General features: G+C 39.8%; 1 protein-coding gene across 1 annotated transcript in view; it reads left to right on the plus strand.

Annotated features, from left to right (window-relative positions):
- LOC114053893 (laminin subunit alpha-3-like) overlaps positions 1 to 20,983 on the plus strand; it is a 325,673-nt gene that overhangs the window by 15,519 nt on the left and 289,171 nt on the right. Inside the window, exon 2 of the mRNA XM_027877010.1 lies at positions 11,156 to 11,308. Coding sequence (XP_027732811.1) covers positions 11,156 to 11,308 — 153 coding nt within the window. The remainder of the gene's footprint in view (positions 1 to 11,155; positions 11,309 to 20,983) is intronic.

Genomic DNA, 20,983 nt, shown 5'->3' on the forward strand with positions numbered 1-20,983 from the left:
TGTATACATATCTCTCATATGGTAGGGTTTTTAGTCATATATACAAATACTTCTTTTTTCCTTTTAGTCTAAAGTTGCTATTTCATTGGTATAGTGTACTTCTAGTAAGGAAACTCCTCTAACAGTACAGATCAACAACTACTCTGCCACTTCTTGTCTTAGAGAATTGCTTGGGGCACTGAGAGGTTAAGTGACTTGTATAGGGTAACACAGCCAGTTTGTGTCAGAGGCAGGACCTGAACCCAACTCCTCCTGACTCTAAGACCTGCTTTCTGTGTACTGTGTCATGTTCACTCTCCTACTGGAATATTTTTAAAATACTCAAATGAACAAGTTAGGAAATAGAGATGACAAAAAATCCAATCTCACAAGAAGAAATTGAGTAAGCCGTAGATAAACTGCCAAAAAGGGGGGAAAAAACCATCCTAGATCAGATGAATTTAGATGAATCAGATTCTATAAAATATTAAGATGGAAATTAATCTGAATATTATGTTAACTATTCTATTAATAGAGAAAGAAAACACTCTACCAAGTTCCTTCTATGAAACAGATATGGCCTATAAGGACCAAAACAAGGTGAGATAAAGCAGAGAAAGACAACTATTGAGCAAAATTAATTTATGAATGTTTATGCAAAACATTCAGATAAAATGTTTACCAAAGAAACAATAGCATTTGGAGAAGGGAGCAGATTTGTGATTTCATCTATGTTAGAAACTCCCAGTGGAGAAACTTTTAGCAACATAGATAAGCAACTATTCCGTAACTTATATTTCCTGAGAGTTGCCTGGGGCACTGGCAGTTTAAGTGATTTTCCTAGAGTCACACAGCCAATATATGTCAGAAGGGGGAGAACTCAAGTAGTTCTCATTCTGTTCCGACAAAACAGTTCTGACTCTGCACTATGCCATGCTACCTTTGTATCATTATGTCTAAAAAATTATTCCATGTAAACAAATTTAATTTTTTTTACCACGAGCGCAATTTAGTTCAACATTAGGAAAACAATTATCCTTTTAATCATATAAATAACAAAACCAAAAAAATCTCATATCAATAGATCCAGAAAAATCCTCTGACAAAATACAGCGCTTGCTGATGTTAAAAATGAGTTAAAAAAACACAAGTATATTGGAGGCAGCTAGGATAGAGGCCCTGGATTCAGGAGGACCTGAGTTCAAATGTGGACTCAGACACATAACATTCACTAGCTGTGTGACTCTGGGCAAGTCACTTAACCCCATTGCTTAGCCCCCCCCCCAAAAAAACCACAAATATAAAAAATCCTCTCTTTCTATGATCCACAATATTTATCCAAAAGCTAGCAATCATTACTTGTAATGGAGAAACTCTTCTTTCCCATTAAGTTCATTGGTTAATCAAGAATGCCTGAGTGTGCACGCAAGGGACATATTATTACTATTATTGTTGTTTTCCCTATCTTACAGATGATGATACTGAGCCTCAAAGGGGGTAAATTATTTGCCCAGGAACAGATAGTGAAGATAGTTGATGAAATTATACCACATTCAGCTCATGTATCTACTCTGCCTCTTTGCAAAATGCAATAATACAAAATACAAAAAAAATGTGTATCTTCAAAACACAAAGCCTTTCCAAAGAAAGAGTGCAGTGTTGAGATTGCAATAACCCTGGAATCTTCCTTACCTTGTCAGAGCTCCAGATGATTAGGAGCGCTCATTTTAGCCCTGCCCGTCTGAGACAAACTCCAGAAACTTTGCTAATCCTTATGTTGTTATGCGGAGGTGGGGAGGCGCATAGTGATATTTCATGGGATGTTTGAGGGATGATCTTCGTGAAATGTGAATGCACTCAGGAGTTCACTGCGTGTCATCAGGACAATGGAACTTGGTCCAGACTGTGCACTTGTTCTCTTAAGCCTGGGTCTCGTTCCCCACATCTGGCCTTGAGCAGGTGTTTGGCATATCACATAATCACTATTCCATGCCTTCTCTGTTTCAAGCCAGGGCCAAATGTAAGATGGGGTTATTTGATGTGGCAATGCACAGAATAGAATGGCAATGCACACAGGCTTAAATAATAAAGTGAAAGGAGAAGGTTATGTCAGTGTTACACTGCAGTGGCCTATGTATGGTAAGCCTTCAGTTTCTAAGGAAAAAATGCATAGTGGGGCTTTAGCCAGAATGTATTGCAAATGAGTATTATTTTAGTTTAGGTGAATGTCATTAAAATGATCATGGGTTCCAGCACCCCATAAGGGCAGGTGACTCCATATGCCATAAGGCAAATTCTGGATTATTCTTTAGGGCAATCTAGTCCTTCATTTATATGAGTTGTATCATTTCCCCCCTTTTAGCCCCCATTGCATTTGTACATCAACAGGCTAAAAGCAATATTCAGAAAGTCCTAGGGGTACAGAACACACCCAAGGCACCTCTCCTTTTGCTATGGTTTGTTGTTGTTGTTGAGTCATTTTTAGTCATGTTCGACTCTGTGACCCCGTTTGGGGTTTTCTTGCCAGAGATACAAGAGTAGTTTGCCATTTCCTTCTCCAGTTCATTTTACAGTTGAGGAAACTGAGGCAAATAGGATGAAATGACTTGTGCAGGGTCACACAACTAGTAAGTGTCTGTGGCTGGATTTGACCTCACAAAAATGAGTCTGCACGCCAGATGCTCTATCCACTGCACCATTTAGCTCCCACTCTACATTGGTAGCCACCTGTTATTTCCTCTATTACTCTACTCCTGCCTCTTGCCTACAGCTATCTTTCACTGCTGCAGGTGGGATGGGGTGAATTAATGCTGGCTACACAAAGTCCTTTCCCCCTTTTGCCTACACACCACACGCACAACCCATGCCCTGCAGACGCCAGAGGAAGCTCATAATTGAGGGAGAGGTGAGGACAAATTGCATCCTCTCAGGTAATGGGGGCCATATTAGTTGGACCTTCATCCCATCTGTGGATCCCTTTGGAAATGCATAAAGTCATCTGCCTGCCTGAACTGTTCATGGACTCTTTTCATATCACATGGTTCCTTGAGTTTTCTTTAAAAAAATTTAGTGACGTTTGCAATTTATAAAACATTCCTTCAGTGCTCATTCTCTACTGTTGGCATCCCAGTAGGCTGCACACTCATTAGGCCTCTCTATGAAGGTCATCCTCAGACACTCAGGGTTTTCACACAAATATGAATTCCCATGAACATCTCAGGAGAAGGTCACGAGAAGTGAAGCCTGAGTTTCTATCATTTCTGTTAGGCAACTAGGGGATGTTTCACTTCCAGATCTACTTTTTGATTTTTTTCAGGGCTGGCTTGTGGCCTTCTGGGCCCAGAACCTGACTGAATTTGGACTTTTGTTTAAGTATTTCCTCTGAGACATTGTGTCCGAGTGAGCAAATGTAAAAGGTAGGAGGAAAACAATTTTTTTTATTAAAAAAATTTTTTTTGATCCCATCCACCCAAAATTTTTTAAAAAAGAAAAAAAATAATAAAGTCCCTGTGATTATCCAAAGTTTCCATATAACAGTGTTTCTTGGAATTAATTTTTTTCTTTTTATTTTACTAGAAATTGTTTGGGGCTCTTCAGTTTAGAGTAGTTTTTGGCATTGATTATATAATCTTCTGAAGGATTCATTTTTCTTGGGCAAAAGAAAGTACCACTTCACTGTTGCCAAAACACACTTAAATCAGTTCAAGGAAAATCAGAGTTCCTGACTGCATTTTGATAAATTATTCCTATAGAACTTTTGCTTCAATATTTTTCCTGTCTTCCTGGCACAGGAAGACTAGTGTTGACTAGTTTCTTATTATTAGGTCAAAGTTCAATGCAGGAGAATGATATGTATAAACTCAAGTTTGAAGAAAAACGGTTGTGATGCAGGGTGTGTATGTTTGGGGGCAGGGGTGGGGGATGAGAAAGAGTATTGGCAGCTAGGATTGGGACAGTGGTTGAAGGCCAGAGCAGTATCATAGGATCGTAGCAGTATCATACGGATTCAGTGCTGAAAGGTACCTTAGAGATCCTTTAGTCAGTCCAACACTTCATTTTACAGATGAGGAAACTGAGGACCAGAAAGGTCAAAGGACTTACAAGTACCAAGCAGCTGAGCCAGGAACCACTGAGACAAGGTCCTAGGTAGATATGGTAGTTCAGAATTCAAAATTCAAATGGCATTTTATGTCATATACCCTTAAGGATTATATGAAGGTCTCTTTGAAAGCTGATTTTCTACTTAGAGTCAATTTGTCCCATCTACTGACTTTTTGTCTGGGTCCTTCCCACCCATAGAGCCTCTGTTCCATCCACTTCTTTCTTATCAACTCACATTTCTTCTCTTTTTTTCTCCTTCTTCCCCTCTTCCTCTCCGTTTTCCTCTCCCTCTCCCATTCCCTTTCTCCTTCTTCCTCTCTCCCTCTCCCATTCTCTCTCTCCTCTCCCATTCTATCTCTCCTTCTTCCTTTCTCTCCCACTCCCCTCCTCTCTCTTCCAATTTTTCTCTCCCTCTTCCTCTCCCCCTCTCCCATTTTCTCTTTCCCTCATTCTCTCCCATTCTCTCTCTTCCTCTCCCTCCCATTCCCTCTTTCTCTCCCATTCGCTCCATCTTCCTTACTCCCTCTCCCATTCTCTCTTTCCTTTTTTCTTTCTCACTTTCCTCTTCCACCTCTCTCTCTCTGTTCTTTTTCTCTCTCCCCACCTCCCGTTCAGCCAGCTCAAGGATCCCCTCAGGCGTGGCCAGCCCCTCTGCAATTCTTAATTTGAGCTAATGTTATTAAGGTTTAGCTATTACGTTGACTATTGGAGCAGAATGTGTGAGTGGTTCAAGGGCTGGGCTTCGAGTTAGGAATATATGAGCTCCCTATCCTGATGAAATCCTAGATCTTATGAGTATTTACCTTCTTATGCTTTGTTGCCTGGTTTGGCTTTGTATATGCTCTCCTTGCATCTCCTTAATTTCTCTTTCTTTCTTGTCATAGTCACATACGTATAATCTTTTCAACGGTCTCCTCATCTAGAATCTGCTTTCTGCATTGTCACGGCTCCCCACTTCCATATACTAATTTGTATCTGCTATTATGGTCACTGTCTCCTTTTGATTATTTTGGTCTCTAGTTGTGCCAAGGCAAGTTTGGATGTGTCTGCAGTGTGTGTGTGTGTGTGTGTGTGTGTGTGTGTTTGGGACCATAAAAAGTTAAATAACATTGATTTAGAAAAAATGTCTTTTTCAAGAATCTTGCATTCATTTAACACATATTAAAAAGTTTTAACTGTAATTTTTTTTTGCAAACTGTTTCTTCTTTCACAACTTGACTAATATGGAAATAGACTTTACATGATTACACATATATAACCTATATCAAATTGCTTACCATCTTAGGGTGGAGGGAGGAAAAGAAGGGAGAGAGAAAATTTGGAACTCAAATCTTATTAAAAAAGAATGTTAAAGATTGTCTTTGCATGTAATTGGAAAAAATAAAGTGCTACTTAAAAAGTTTTGTTTTACTTTCATTACACAATTGGAGCCCCCTTACTGGGAATATTCTACACTAACAAAATCACTAGGACTCATAAGTACTGTCTAAAAATAGTATATATAACTGTATTCAGGGACAATTACTATGAAGCAACAGTCAAACAAGGGAAGAGGGGTTGGAAACTCTCAGCTTCAGGCTCTACAATAATCCTTTTACTTCTAAACTATTTTTAAATTGTTCAGAGAGATCTGTTTACCTGGCTAGCCATGGAAGCCTAGTATAAACCTGTGTAGTTTTTTCTTATGTAGACAAAAAGGAAAGGCATATTTGCATAATGTAATATTCATTACTCATATTGATAGTGAATGTTTGAGATAGGTAGAGAAATACATTAATATCTGAAAGGGTGCCAACGTTGACATTTCTGGAATAGAAGTGTTTCCAGCTGGATGTAAATCCACGCACCTTTCAAATGTGAAGGACGTCTCCACCTTCGTTAAATAGAAATAAGTGATCAGCAGGAAAGAGCTAATAGAAAAAACAGCCAATGTTCAGGTGCCATTGGGTTGAATACTCACAAAGCAGGCACTCTATTATAACATCAGGGGACAGCTACGTGGCTTGGCAGATAGAACACTGGAGCTGGGACCAGGAAGATCTGAATTCAAACCCAGGCTCAGATACTTATTAGCTGCGGACCCTGAGCAAGTCATTTAATCCCCATTTGCCTCAGTTTCTCATCTGTAAAATGGGGACCCACTAGAAAAAAGAAATAGCAAACCACTCCAGTATCTTTGCCAAGAAGACCCCATGGACTTGCCCATGGGGTCAGGAAGAGTGAGACACGACTGAATGGCCGAATAGCAACAAAATAATAACATCAGTCTTATACCAAGCCATTGATAGCGCTTTGGGAATTTGAGAAATAGTTAATGGAAGTGTGTCCCTAATTTTTGTGTCTGAGACAGATAAATGTCTAAAGACAGAATGAGAATCCAGTCCCACAAAAATGTATTATGAAATGGATGAGAGCTACTGGTCACATACTAGCTTAAAATCACTCCTTTGGATCACTAGACCTTTATGCAATCAGTCTTTGAAACTCAAAAGAGCCTGTAAGCTGTCAAAGAAGTGGAATTGGCTGCTGTGGGAGGTAGTAACTTCTGTCTCACTTAATAGCTTTAATCTTTCTACACCTCTGTTGCTCATCTAGAAAATGAGGGGGTTGGACAAGATGGTGTCCTAAGGCCTCTTCCAGCTCCAGGTGTATGATGCTGTCATCCTTTTCAATGGAAGTCTTCAAGAGGGTAAGGATGACTATTTGTCAGGGACATGCTAGAGAAATTTCTATTTACGTAGGGGCAGCTAGGTAGATAGAGCACCGGACTTGGAATTAGGAACACTCATCTTCATGAGTTCAAATCCAGCCTCAGACGTTTACTACCTAGTGTGACCCTGGGCAAGTCACTTAACCCTGTTTGCTTCAGTTTCCTCGCCTGTAAAATGAGCTGGAGAAGCAAATGTCAAACTCCAGTATCTTTAACAAGAAGATCCCAAATGGGATCATGAAGAGTTGGACATGACTGAAATAACTGAACAACAACAACAGGGACAGCTAGGCGGTGCAGAGGAGATGGAGTGCTGGGCCTGTAATCAGAAAGACCTGAGTTCAAATGCAGCCTCAGATACTTATCACCTGTGTGATTTGGGGCAAGTCACTTAACCTCATCTTCCTCAACTGAAAAGTGGGGATCAAAATTACATCTATCTCCCACGGTTGTTGTGAGGCTTAAATGAGACAGTATTTGTAAAAAAAATTTGTAAAGCACTATTTGTAATATTTGTATGAGTGGCACATAGGAGATGCTGTATAAATGCTATTATTATTATTTACTGGCCTGACTGGATGAACTCTGAGGTTACTTTTAACTTTGAGTCTATGAAGTTGCTAGCAAGGTGAAAAGTACCAAAAGGGCTGTTCAACAGGAAATTTTCCACCCCAACAAACTGCTGGAGAGACTATAGACAAAAATGTTCACCATGTCATATTTGGTAATAATATCCCAAGAGAACAACATTCTGGTACAGGAATGAGTGGATGAGAAAGCATTTATATTAACCCTTGCTATGTGCCCAGTAAGAAGGCCAAGCACTGAGGATAGATATACAGAGTGAGGTAGTGCCTGCGCCTAAGGAGCTTCCACTCTAAAAGGGGGGAGAACAATGGAAGTGATGACCAGGGACGGGTGTTTTGGTCTGAGATTAGATGGTTGATGAGATTCTTTCCAAATCTGAAATTCTAAGATTCAGAAAGTCACAGGGATGATGATTGGAACAACAGGGCATTCAATTGTCCCATTTTTTGAGAGGCAATGGTAGCATTCGTTCTATTATAGCTCTCAGATTGAGATTTGGAAAACTGGAATCGGGCTGTGCGCCGGTAAGGATATGAGCAGCTGCAGACTGGAAAATGACCAGGGTGAGGAAGCCCAGTCCCAGAGAATTACTAGTTCAGTGGCTTAGCACCTCCTGAGCATGGTCTCTGGAGATCTGCTTTGGAGGGTGGGATAGCAACATGACAGAGGGAGACAAATGGCCAAGGTAAACAAGTATGGCCCCATGGAGTCAGAGCTGAATGAATGCCTTATACCTGAAATCTATCAGTTGTTGTCATATCTGACTCTTCATGATCCCATAGAGGGTTTTCTTGGCAGAGGTCCTGGAGTGCTTTGCCATTTCCTTCTCCAGCTGATTTGACAGATGAGTAAACTGAGGCAAACAGTATTAAATGACTTGCCCAGGTTCACACAGCTAGTGAGTATCTGAGGCCACATTTGAACTCAGGTCTTCCTGACTCTAGGCCCAGTGCTGTATCCATTGAGGAAAAGCAGTGTCTTAAAGCCCAATTCAGATACTACTAAAGAGTTAAGCAAAGACTTATGTTCAGCTTTGAAGAAGAGTAATAGTTTGCAATTAAAACTTGAAAAGTTCAATTTAATTAAGCAACAGAAGCAAAGAATTAGGCTCTAATCAATGCCAGAGTCAATGTAATAAGGCAAACTATTGTCACATATTAAAACATTTCTGTGCCCCAAGTATAATAGTAATTTCTTAGAACTCTGCATGTCTTTCAAAATTTATATAGACATGGCAAAAAACCATTACACAAGACTGAAATGCTCAAAAGTCACCTGAATCCTTTAAACATTTTTTGCTGATTTCTCATCCATGTCATGCCCACTCTTTTAGGTCCTTTACTTTTTTTCCCTCTACACTCTTTTCTTTTGTTACCTCATCAACCCCCATGGGTTCAGTGGACATTTTTATTCAGATGACTTTCAAAATTAGGTATACATCCTTGTCTCTCTCCCAAATTTCAGTTTCCCATCACCAGCTCTCCAGTGGATATTTATTTATTTTTCTTTTTTTTTTTTTGTGAGGCAGTGGGGTGAAGTGACTTGCCCAGGGTCACACAGCTAGTAAGTGTCAAGTGTCTGAAGCTAGATTTGAACTCAGGTCTTCCTGAATCCAGGGCTGGTGCTCTACCCACTGCTCCATCCAGAGCCTCTCCAGTGGGTATTTATTAACTAAATGTTCTGTAAGCATCTAATTCATATCCAAAACAGAACTCAATGTCTTTCTTTCCAAACACACCTTTCTCCCCAACCTCTCCCTCCCTCTGATTGGAGTGGGTGGAGGTTGAACATTGAACAGTTCACCCCCTACCCCTCTACCAGTTAAGGAGGACAAGCAGGGAATTCACCTCCTCATTTCCTTCCCATACACTTTCCTGGACTTCATGATCTCCAAAAACTCATTCTGCAAGATGAAATTAAATCTGAAATTCATACCTCCTGAGATCATTTCTGCTCTCAACTGCAGGAGTTCATCATGCTCACATTCTGGGTCCTCCCCCACCCTCTTCAGCTTCTTTCTATGGGTTTCTCCCCCAACCCTCATTAGATTGTGAGTTCCTTGAGGGCAGGGACTGTCATGCCTTTCTTTGTATCTCTAGCACTTATCAGTGCCTGAAACGTTTGCTGTTGTTGTTCAGTCATTTTCAGTTATGTCTGACTCTTCGTGACCCCATTTGGGGTTTTCTTGGCAAACATACTGGAGTGGTTTTCCATTTCCTTCTCTGGCTTATTTTACAGATGAGGAAACTGAGGCACACAGGGTTAAGTGACTTGTCCATGTCATACAACTAATAAGTGTCTGAAACCAGATTTGAACTTGGGAAGATGAGTCTTCTTGACTCTAGGCCTGGCACTCCATCTGCTGTGCTGCCTAGCTTCCCTGTGCCTGAAACATAGTAGGCACTTAATAAGTGTTTGTTGACTGACTCTGACTTCCCTGCTATTGTCTGCAGGACCACCATCTTTCCGGTCACCTAGATGTCATCCTTAGCTTCTCACTCTTACTCACCCCACATTCCAATTAGGTGTCCCGTCACATCATTTCTGACTCTACACCATCTCTCACATATGTCCCCTTTCTCTCTACTCACTCTATTTCAGACCCTCATCCCCTCTCACCTAGAATATTGCCTCTCATCTCTCCAATCTCTCTTCCGTGTAGCTGCCAAAGTGATTTTCCTGAAGTTCACATCTGATCACGTCACCCTACCCTGCTCAGTAAGCTGCAGTGTCTCTCTATTCCCTCTAGAATCAAGAGTGTAAACTCCAATGTTTGACATTTGAAGGTCTTCACCATCTCTCCCCTTCCTACCCTTCTAGACTTCTAACAGAACATTGCTCTTCTCCTTACATTCTGCAGTCTGGCTTATGCGTTGTTCTTCATTTCTCTTCATGCCTTTGGATCAGCTGTCCTCATACCTCTTTGAATACCTGGTTTCCTTTACGATTTAGCTCAAGCACCACCTTCTGTGTAAAGGGGAAACCTTTCTGGATCCCCTTCTCCCACCTGCTAACTAGTAAACTTGCACCTTTCAAATGACTTTATATTCATTTTATATTTTTTGTGTATGTACTTATATGTGTACATGTTATCTTCCCTTTTACTTTGGGTTCTGTGTCCCCAGTGGCTAGGAAAGTGCCTGTCACATAATAAATGTTTATTGATTGATTGACTGAAAATGATATTTCATAAACTTCAATGAAATTTAAACAATCAGTGTGATGTCATGACCATTGGACTTGCATTCAAGAGCACTGGGTTTGAGCTCCAGCTGTGACTTTATTTCTTTATTTCTTCATCTGGAAAATGAGTACTGGGGCAACTAAGCGGCCATAGTGGTTAGAACACTGGGCCTGGAGTCAGGAAGATGAGTCTTCCTGAGTTCAAATCTGGCCCCAGACACTGACTAGCTGTGTGACCCTGGGCAAGTCACTTAACACGGTCTGCCTCAGTTTCCTCATCTGTAAAATGAGCTGGAGAAGGAAATGGCAAACCACTCCAGAATCTTTGCAAGAAAACCCCAAATGGGATCATCGAGAGTTGGACATGACTGAAAAATAATGGAACAACAAGAAAATGAATATTAGACTTGATAATATTAAAGTTCGTTTCCAGCTCTAGTCATCTATAATCCTGCTTTTTCAGTGCATGTTATGATATACCTTATAATGCTAAGCCCTAGAAAGCTCTCTGCTTTCCATTTTTTTCCTTACTGTTTCTGTTACTATGAAAAAAGTAAAGTTAAAAAATAAAACTTTGGTTTTATTTTTTTTCAGGGCCAGTATTGTGACTACTGTAACTCTGGGGATCCCAATAAAGCTCACCCAATAACAAATGCAATTGATGGGACGGAACGTTGGTGGCAAAGCCCTCCTCTGTCTTTGGGCCTGCAGTACAACAAAGTCAATGTTACCCTAGATCTGGGACAGGTAAGTTACTTATTCACTTGACGTGACCAAAAATTGAATCGTTGATTTTATGGCTAGTGTTGTTGACACAACATTTTTTTTTACACTTTTCACTATTCATTTCAAAAAAAAATTGTGATTTTTGGTTAGTCTGAACTTGACAAACACCAACAAACATAAACACTTCTATCAACAAAGAACATAATGACTAGCATTTATAAGGTACTTTAAGATTAGTAAAGTACTTTATAAATATATCTCATATTATCTTCATAGCAACCCAAAGGGTGATGCTATTATTATGCCCATTTTACAGATGAGGAAACAGATAATTAACTTGCTCAGGGTCACACAGCTACTAAATTTTTGAGACAAGATTTAAATTCATGTCTTCTAGACACTAGATGTAGCACCTTAGCCACCACTATACCACTCAGCTGTTTCCTGATGCTTAAATAGCATTATATATGAACTGAACTATGACTCTTCATTACTAAGTTTGTTATTTTTGAAAAGTACATAGCTCTGTGTCTCCTTCTGAATTTCTATCTACTTTTTTAAGTTAAAAAAATTTCAATGATCTCCTTTTCTTTTTTTTTCTACTTTTTTTGGGTATCATTGTTACTACTTGCCTTATTTCTACCCAATTCTCCTTCCATTAGAAATAATTCCTCCCCCCAATCAGAGCCTTGTAACAAACATAATTAAGCAAAACAAATCCAGACATTGTCTATGTTTGAAAAGCTAGTCTAACTCTGTACCACAAATCTACAAATCCATTACCTCTCTACCAGGAGGTAGAGAGTGTTCTTTTTTAAAGATATTGTAAACAAAATTTTTATTCTGAGTTATATACACACAAAAGAGAGAACATCTTTATATATGAAGAATAGAAGAAAATTGTATGGAAAACTGGAACTTGCTGCTATGTATTGTTTGCTTTTTTAAAAAGTTTATAATAAATTCAACACGTTATTTCAAAGCTTCCCTCTTTATGTTTCCCTTTGAACTTCCTTCCCATTTATGCATTTCATCAGATGATTCAATGACTCTGTTTTTGGTAGGGAATATTCTTGATCATTATCATCATCACTATTCATTTCACCATTCTTTACTAAATCTGACTAGTCATAAACTGTGCTCTTTAATTGGCAAAGATTTTTTTTTTTGTTATTGAAGTCTGCAATAAACATTCTTTTCCTTGACAGCCCTGGCCTTATGGACCCTGGCCTTGATTGATACCAATGAGAAATAATCTTGTGAAATACATTCAAAAACACTCCGAAGTCATCTCATGAAACTTAGTCTCACGATTTGCCCTATCCCCCAAATCTGGGAGTTCCAATGGATCAGATTGCAACTATGATTTGACGTGGTTCTCTCAGTTCCGTGATCTTTGTTCAAGCTGAAACTAATCTCCTTGTTGGCTAGTCTAGTGAAAATTATACCATGAATTAATGGAGTATCCCACAAAAGAAACACTGAATGAGGTGAATCTGAAAGGGAGGGCTACTCCACACACTGAACGTCTTTAGAGCCCTTTTGCCTGTCATAAAGTCTTATAGGGTTTCTTGTAAATTTCCTGTTGGTTTAAATTAATATGGTCCATTGGCTGTACTGAATATCAGCTAATTGAATTTGTATTTTGGGGAAAATTTTGGTAGATCCTTGGTGGAGAGTCTCTCTTTACTCTTTCTAACAACAATTAGTTTATCTATTTCATCAGCTAATAGTGCAACTAACCTGGGAGACTGGACTTCCATTCTATTTATTTAACCAAGGGCTACTACATTCACTAAGGTTTAGTAACCTATTCAAAATGCCATTTATTGAACTTGGCATAAGATCAGATGGATCTGTGTTTATGCTTTTGCCCTGAAAGCTAATTGTTCTGTTTTGTTTTAATACTCTTTTGATGTGTTGGAAACTTCTAATTAGGAAAATTAAACAGCAATGTGCCAATGTAGGAATAATCCAATAAATTGCCCACTATTGGGACTAAGCATGACACACATATTTATGGAGACTGCCTGTTCATTGGCTTTGAACAGCTCAAGGGAGATGGTTGTCTCCAATTTGTGCCTAGTAAAACTAAGTTCAGACATCTACCTTTAGTAAGGTTTAATGGAAAAAGAATGATGCTTTAAGAAATACTGGATTGAGTCTGTTTAGAGTAGAGGTCCTTAGCTTGGGGTTCATTGATACGGGGGTCTGTGGATAGCTTTCAGGGGGTTTATGAATTTGAAAGGGAAAAATTATATCTTTATTTCAATGGAATTAGTTTCTTTTGTAATGCTATGCATTTTATTATATGCATTTAAAATATTTTGAGAAGGGATTCATAGGCTTCACCAGATGGTCAAAGTGGTCTATGACATAAATGGAGGTGGGAGGGAAGGAAAGGGAATAATCATTTGTATAGTGCCTACTATGTGCCATGCACTATGCTAAATGATTTAAAAAATAAATGATATCTCATCTGATTATTGTTATAATAACCCTGCAACGTAGGCGTTATTATTATCCCCAATTTTACAGGTGAAGAAACTGAGGCAGAGCTTAAGTGACTTGCCCAGGGTCACACAGCTAATAAGTGTTTGTGGTCAAATTTCAATTCAGGCCTATCTGACTCCAGGCCCAGCGCTCTATCCACTGTACCACCAGATGCCTCAGTTAATAATCCTCATTAAAAAACAAAACCAAAAAAGCTAGATTGCTGGGTTAGGGCTTTGGAGAAGGGGCCCACCTGGGGCAGATGGACAAAAGTGATTGCTATTGGCTAAGGCATCGTTATGTACAGTGAAGGAGAGAGGAGGAAAGGAAAAAGGTAGGGACAGGAAGAACGAGAAGGGAAGGATGAAGGAGGGAGAGGTGGGGGATGCGAGGAAGAGAGGAAAGAAGAGGAGAAGGAAATAGAGAGGGAGAGGGAAAAGGAGAGGGTGAGGAGAGAAAGAGGAAAGGAGAGAAGAAGAGGAGAGGGAGAAAAGAGGAGAATAGAAAAATAAAGATAGAGGGAAAAGGAATGAGAAAGAAGGGAAGGGAGAGAAGAGATTGGAGAGAGAGGATAGACAGAAGAGAGAGAAGCAGGGAGAGGGAGAGAAGCAGAGACCCAAGGAAAGAAACAGAGGCAGTCAAGAGGGAGGCATTGTGATGGAGTGTGTGTGTGTGTAGGGGAAGAGGTAAGATAAGAAAAGGAGAAAAAAAAGAATCCTCATTTAAGAGCATCTGTGGTGTGTGATTTGGTGGATTCAGATAGCAGTATTTCATAGAACCCACAGAGAAGGAAAAAGCCAAAGGGTAGTTGTATGAGGCTGAAGACATTGTATTTCTCTCAGGTTCACTACTCTGTTATCCTAGGGTGACAAAGCAATTCATATATGACCTTAAATAAGGAGCATATATATTTAAATGATACTAACAATTGTGATCACCCTATTAGATGATTTTCTTTCAATTGTTTGTAGGGAAGGTATTTAGTGAGAGATATTCTTTGGATATTAGATGGGGAGTGTCTGTTGTGTCAAAACAGTGTATTGAAAGGGGAACAAAGATACCCACCCAAAACAGTTATAGTAGGAGAGTTAAGTGAAGTGAAAACAACAACCATTTATTAAGTGCTTACTATAGGTCCAGAACTGTGCTAAATTCTAGGGATACAGATACAAGCAAAAATGAAAGTCAGTCTCTGTCTTCAAGGAGAGGATATTCTAATGGTGGTGGTGGGGACAACTCATAAAGAAAGCTGAAAATTGTGGAGGGATGGACAAGGAGAGAAAGAAACTCATGGAGCATGGCCAACCAAGGGATCAAGATAGGGAAGGAAAGAAAGTGTAGCCTGAATGGAAGTTATAGAAAGAATTGAGGGGTGGGGGAATTGGAAGTCACAGTGATGGAATGATAAGAGATTATGATCAGAAAAGGGAATTTCAGATTTCATGAACATGGGAGTTGAACACTTTTGGATGATGGTAAGAACAAGAATATTACCATCTCTGTGTGTAGCTGAGGTAGAGTGGAGGAATAGGTCATGGGAACTGAGTGGATTCAAGAATTAGGAAGTTGGGCTGTTCGAGGAAGCATCAATACGTATGTTGAAGTCTCCTAGTATGAAGGCAGGAGTAAGTGAAGATTGCATGTGAGCCAAGCACTGAACTCATTGAGGAAAAAAGTAGTGTATCTTAGAGGTTGGTAAATGATAGCTGCTAGAATCTTGATTGGGCAATAAATTTGGATTAAAGGAATCTTACAGAGTAGTGGTTAAGGGTGGTACAGTGGATAGAGAACCTGCCCTGGAGTCAGGAAAACCTGAGTTCAAATCTGGCCTCAAATACCCTGGGAAAGTCACTTAACCCCAATTGCCTCTCCAACCCAAAAAAAGAGTTGAGGTTACTGAGTAATTGTGGTAGAGGGAGATTCGGGAAGTGGCAATGGGGAGCAGGGAGTATTTCACCTCCTCCCCTGCCACCCCACCCCACCCTATGACCAGTAAACCAGTACTGAAAAAGGTAGTGAGGACAGGAGTATCATTAGGAGACCTCAGTTAGAGCTCCAGAGCATGGAGGGAGTAGGAAAGGAAAAGGTTTAAGATTAAAGTAAATTTATTACTTATAGAACAGACATTCCAGAGAGCACAGATGAAGAGCAGGTGGATCTGGAGTGGAACATTTGGGAAGCAGGATTGAGAAGAATGGGGGTAAGGGAACACACAGAGGAGGATGTTCAGTGGTAGCCTGGTGCTCAAAATCACTGAAATGGGGAGAGTATAACCAGGTTGGAGTAAGATAACTATTGGGCAATGAGTCTAAGCAGAGTATCAGTGTTTAGAGAGAAGTCTTTGAGGGAGGCAAGTGATTATTCAAAGCCATTCTTTGCGGTCTTGGAGCAGGTAGAGAAGTTGAGTCCTATGATGTTGGGAGGGCTACCTCACGGCAGGCAAGAGCAGATGAAGGTAAGGCTTGGGGGAGTCCAGACAGGAGGCAGGAAGGGGCAATTCTGGTCCCCTCTCTGGCTCTTTTGCTAGATCTTCCTCTAGGTGACTCCTATTAATTATGAGTGTCCTCTAAGGCTCTGTCCTGAGCCCTGATGTTCTCCTTCTAAACTATCTCACAAAGTGATCTCACCAATTCCCATCAGTTTAATGACTATTTCTATGCAGGTGATTCCAAGATGCATATATCCATCTCTAGTATCTCTTCTGAGCTACAGTCCCATATCACCAAATACCTATTTGACACCTTGAGCTGGATGTTCTGTAGACATCTCAAACTCAACATGTCTGAGACAGAACTCACTATCTTTGCCTCAAAATTCTTCCCTTTTCCCAACTTTCCTATTATTGTTGAGGGCATCACCATCTTCCTGGTCACTGAGCCTTGCAACCTCCATGTCATTCTTGCACTTTACCTTATATGGCTAATTTTTGCCAAGTCTTGTTCTTTCTACCTTTATAACAATTTTCTTATATGTCCCCTTTTCTCCACTCACATATCTACCTCTCTGGTGCAAGCCTCCATTACCTCATGTTTATACTATTGTAACACCCTTCTCTTTGTACTCCCAGGGGCAATCGATCCCCATTTCAGTCCATCCTCCACTCAGCTGTCAAAATTATCTCTCTACATCCCACCCCTTCCTCAAGAAACTCCAGTTGTTTCCTATTACTTCTAGGATCAAATATTAAAACTTCTGTTTAGCTTTTAAAGCCCTTCACAATTTGGCCCCTTCCCACCTTTCCAGTCTTCTTAAACTTTATTCCCCTTTATGTGACACTGGCCTACTTGTCATTCCTCACACAGAACCCTCCATCATCTAAACTTTGTTCCTTTTTGATATCTGTCCCACGCCTGGAATGCTCTCCATTGTCTCCATTAGTTCTGCAAGAAGGTCTTGCTGGTTCCCTCCCCCTATTGCTAATGACTTCTCTCTGAAATTAATTCCCATTTACACTAATACATGCTTGCTGATGGACTGATTGGTAATATATGTAAGGTAATATATGCAATATATGTAGGCTTTGTGAACCTTAAAGAGCTATTTAAATGTTAACTGTTATTAAATAAGAGACTCCTATTTATGAACAGAGTCAACTCTTGGCAGAATGGTGGGTAGGAGAATTTCGTTTTGAGCTTTCTAATGTCTCTATTCTGTGCCCTTTATCCCTTTTCAGCCCTTCTTCCCCTTCTTGATATCCAATGCTCTCATACTGCCCCATGTTGACTCTTAATGAGAGAAAATGAACTGATGAGCTCATTCGTGCAAAGGAATTAGGACCTCTGGCACTTACTGGCTGTGTGACTCTAGGCACGTTACTTAATCTCTCAGTGGTCAAGGCAAATTTCTGAGAAAAGAGTTTGCAGAAAAGGTGCTGGCTTGCACTGGTATAGGGAATTCCTTACAGAAGTGAAATCACAGATCTGGTACCTACCTATTAGAGACTTAACATGTTACTAAACCAGTACTGTGTACTAGCAAGAGCAAAGGACTTAGTATTAGGAGAGCTGGGCTCAAATTCTGGCTCTGATGCTTAGATCATATGGGTTACTTTGTCTCTCTAGGCCTCAGTTTCTTCATCTAGTAGAATGTAAGCTTCTTAAATACAGGGATTGCCTTCGTATTCCTAAAACTAAGGGTAATGCCATGAACATAATAGATGTTTAATAAAGGCTTGTTGGATTTGATTAGATTAGATATATAGAATGGGAGACTTTGAATAGCTGATCTCTCTAAGACATTTTTCAATTGTAGAGCTCTGATCCTAATTCATAAGTTTATTGTGAAGAAAGTACATTTTAAGCCTTAAAGGAGTATTTCGGTGTGAGTTTGTTATTGCCACTTCTAGACCTTTAGGCAGAATTTATTACTTAACAGTTCCAGGGATGGGGAATCTTCGGCCTGCATCACTGAGTTTGGAGTCAGTGGAAGGACTGCACTTGAGAACCTAGAGGGCCCCATGTGGCTTCAAGGCCTCAGGTTCCCCACCCCTGGAAAGGAATGATTCCCTAATGGCAGAAATTCAGACATTAATAGAGAAGATAATTAGGGATGAGAGAGGTCTACTGGACAGAGCACTGGATTTGGAGACAGAGCACCTTATTCAAAATCTATCTCTTTTATTTAAACTTGTGTGACCTTGGACAAATTGCTTGACCTCTCTTGGCCTCAATTTTCTCATCTGTAAAAGGAGATTGTGGGACTTGGTAGCTTTTAGGACACCTTCCAGCCCTAAATCTATGACCTTTTAAATGCCTCTGAAACTGCAATCTACCTGTGCACCTTGCCAGCTCAGTTCATTAATACTTGGTAGCAACACAATCAAAAATGTTTCTTGGGAATGGACGCTGAATTCTAAAAATAAAGAGAAATGGCACAGTTTTTTCCTTATGGAGTCTTTAAAAATAATTTTTTGCCTCTTCCCCAGCAAAATTTGACAAATTTTAGACATGTTTGGCTTCAAACTATGGCAGGCATCCCATTAATAACATTAGTGGGAGGCTTGTAACTGCAAAGGCCAAATTCCATGAATTTACCATAGAGGCTCTGAAAACTCTTGGGCTAAATGTAGTATCTCAAGGGATCCCATGGCATTCCCCTGTCTCCAGTGAGGGCTAGCCCACAGTATCACTCTGTTCCAGGGCACTTTCCCATTAGACTGCACAGCCTTTTTCTTTATGAGGGTTATGAACTAGTGCTAGAGTCTTCCTCTCAGACCTACATCCCTACTCTTACCCTTTTCTTCAGTATGTCATTTTGCACATGGTTCTTATGTTTATGGCCACATATAAACTTGCTTTATTTCCTTCTTTTCCTTCTCCCTCTTTTTATCCTATTTGCTTTTAATTCCTTTAGATACCTAAGATATTCGTGACACCTTGGAACCTGTCCCCTTTATCCTCTCACCTTCTTTCAACTCTCCTCCTCAACATGCATGCCCCACCCCCATCCCTCAGCCAACCAGCCAACCAGCCAACCAGCCAACCAACACTTGCAAACACTTCCCACATCACACTCTCCTCTGGCAGCCATTCATTTCCTATAATGTTCCTTGTGGCTACCCAAACAAAATGGATCACATTTCAGTCCTTCCCTCAATAGTTTCCCTTCTGTCTATAAGGGATATCCTAAACCACATCCTTGGTCTCTTCTGTAAAAGCGTTTCTGTTGAATGCTATGTCTTGTCTCAAAAGATATTATCTTATCTCTTTTCTTCATTTTCCTGTATTATTCCTAAGTCCTTTCTCTGGTCCTGTTTTAATTTTGCATACCTAAATCACTCTACTTAAATATTTTATTAATATTAAAAAATTCTATGTTGTTTGTGTCCTTGGTTCCTAAAAAAATTCCCCAGCAGCTAAGATGTATGGAGATTTTCCTGTTCATAGTCCCTAAAATTTAACTCTTGAAGGGAATTAAGGAAAATGCTGAGAATATGACTTAATGTTCAAATGTTGAGTTGTTTCAGTCATGTCCTACTCTTTGTGACCCCATCTGGAGTTTTATTGGCAAAGATACTGGAGTGGTATGGCATTTCCTTTTCCAGCTCATTTTACAGATGAGGAAACTGAGGCAAGCAGGGTTAAGTGACTTGTCCAGGATCACACAGCAAGTAAGTGTCTGAAGCCAGATTTGAACTCATGAAAATGAGTCTTCTGATTCCAAGCCTGGTGCTCTACCCACTGCTCCATCTAACTGCCCATATGACTTAATAAAGACTTTCGAATGTCACTTATGTTTGTATAGAAACATATGCACATGGTTGTATGTGTTTGTATATATGGAGAGAGACATAGAGAGAGAGAGAGAAGGAAGAGGCGAGGATTAGAAACGAGCAATAGAAGCCCCTCTACCTAATTTGTGATGAAATTGAAGCATTAAGGAAATGTTAATTTTAATAATAAATAAACATATATACATACACACATATGTAAAGAGAGAGAGACAGACAGAGAGACAGAGAGAGACAGAGAGACAGAGAGAAAGAGGTGGGAATTGGAAACAAGGATGATAGGAAGCCCCTCTCCCTCTCTACATTTGTTTTGAAGTTATACCAAGAAAAAACGTGATGAAATTTAAGAATGATAGAATTAGGTTAGCCATAAAAATTATGATAATAATAACAACTGACATTTATATACTACTTGAAGGTATATGAAGTGTTTTGTGTATAGTATCTCATTTGATCCTCACAATAATCCTGTGAGATAAATGTTACAGGTGTTTTTATAGCCACTTTACAGATTAAAAAAAACTGAGCAGTTTGCTAGTGGTCACGAAACTAAGAAATGTCAGAAGAAGGACATGAACTCATGTCTTCTGGCTCCTAGGTCATTACTACTCTACTACATCACTGTATCATAAGGAAGGAGATTCTAGCAGAGAATATTAAGCAATTACTGAGGAAAATTCTGGATGTCTTGAAATATTTAAAACAGAACACACAGAGGCATCTCTGTTTAAGCACTCTCTTATCAAAATCTTGCCTGAAGGCAGAAAGATGGATTTTATGACATTTGGAATATCTTCATGCGGTTTGATTCTCTGACTTGTTCAAGAAAAAGGGGACAAATATTTGTCAAATGAGATGATACTTATATGTGGAAAACAATTTGTGGGAGGCAGCGTTGGGTAGATTTCCCAAGAGTTTGGGAGAGAGAGAGAGAGAGAGAGAGAGAGAGAGAGAGAGAGAGAGAGAGAGAGAGA

Source organism: Vombatus ursinus, unplaced genomic scaffold (genome assembly GCF_900497805.2).
Source record: "Vombatus ursinus unplaced genomic scaffold, bare-nosed wombat genome assembly UNPS02014812.1, whole genome shotgun sequence".
Classification (NCBI taxonomy): domain Eukaryota; kingdom Metazoa; phylum Chordata; class Mammalia; order Diprotodontia; family Vombatidae; genus Vombatus; species Vombatus ursinus.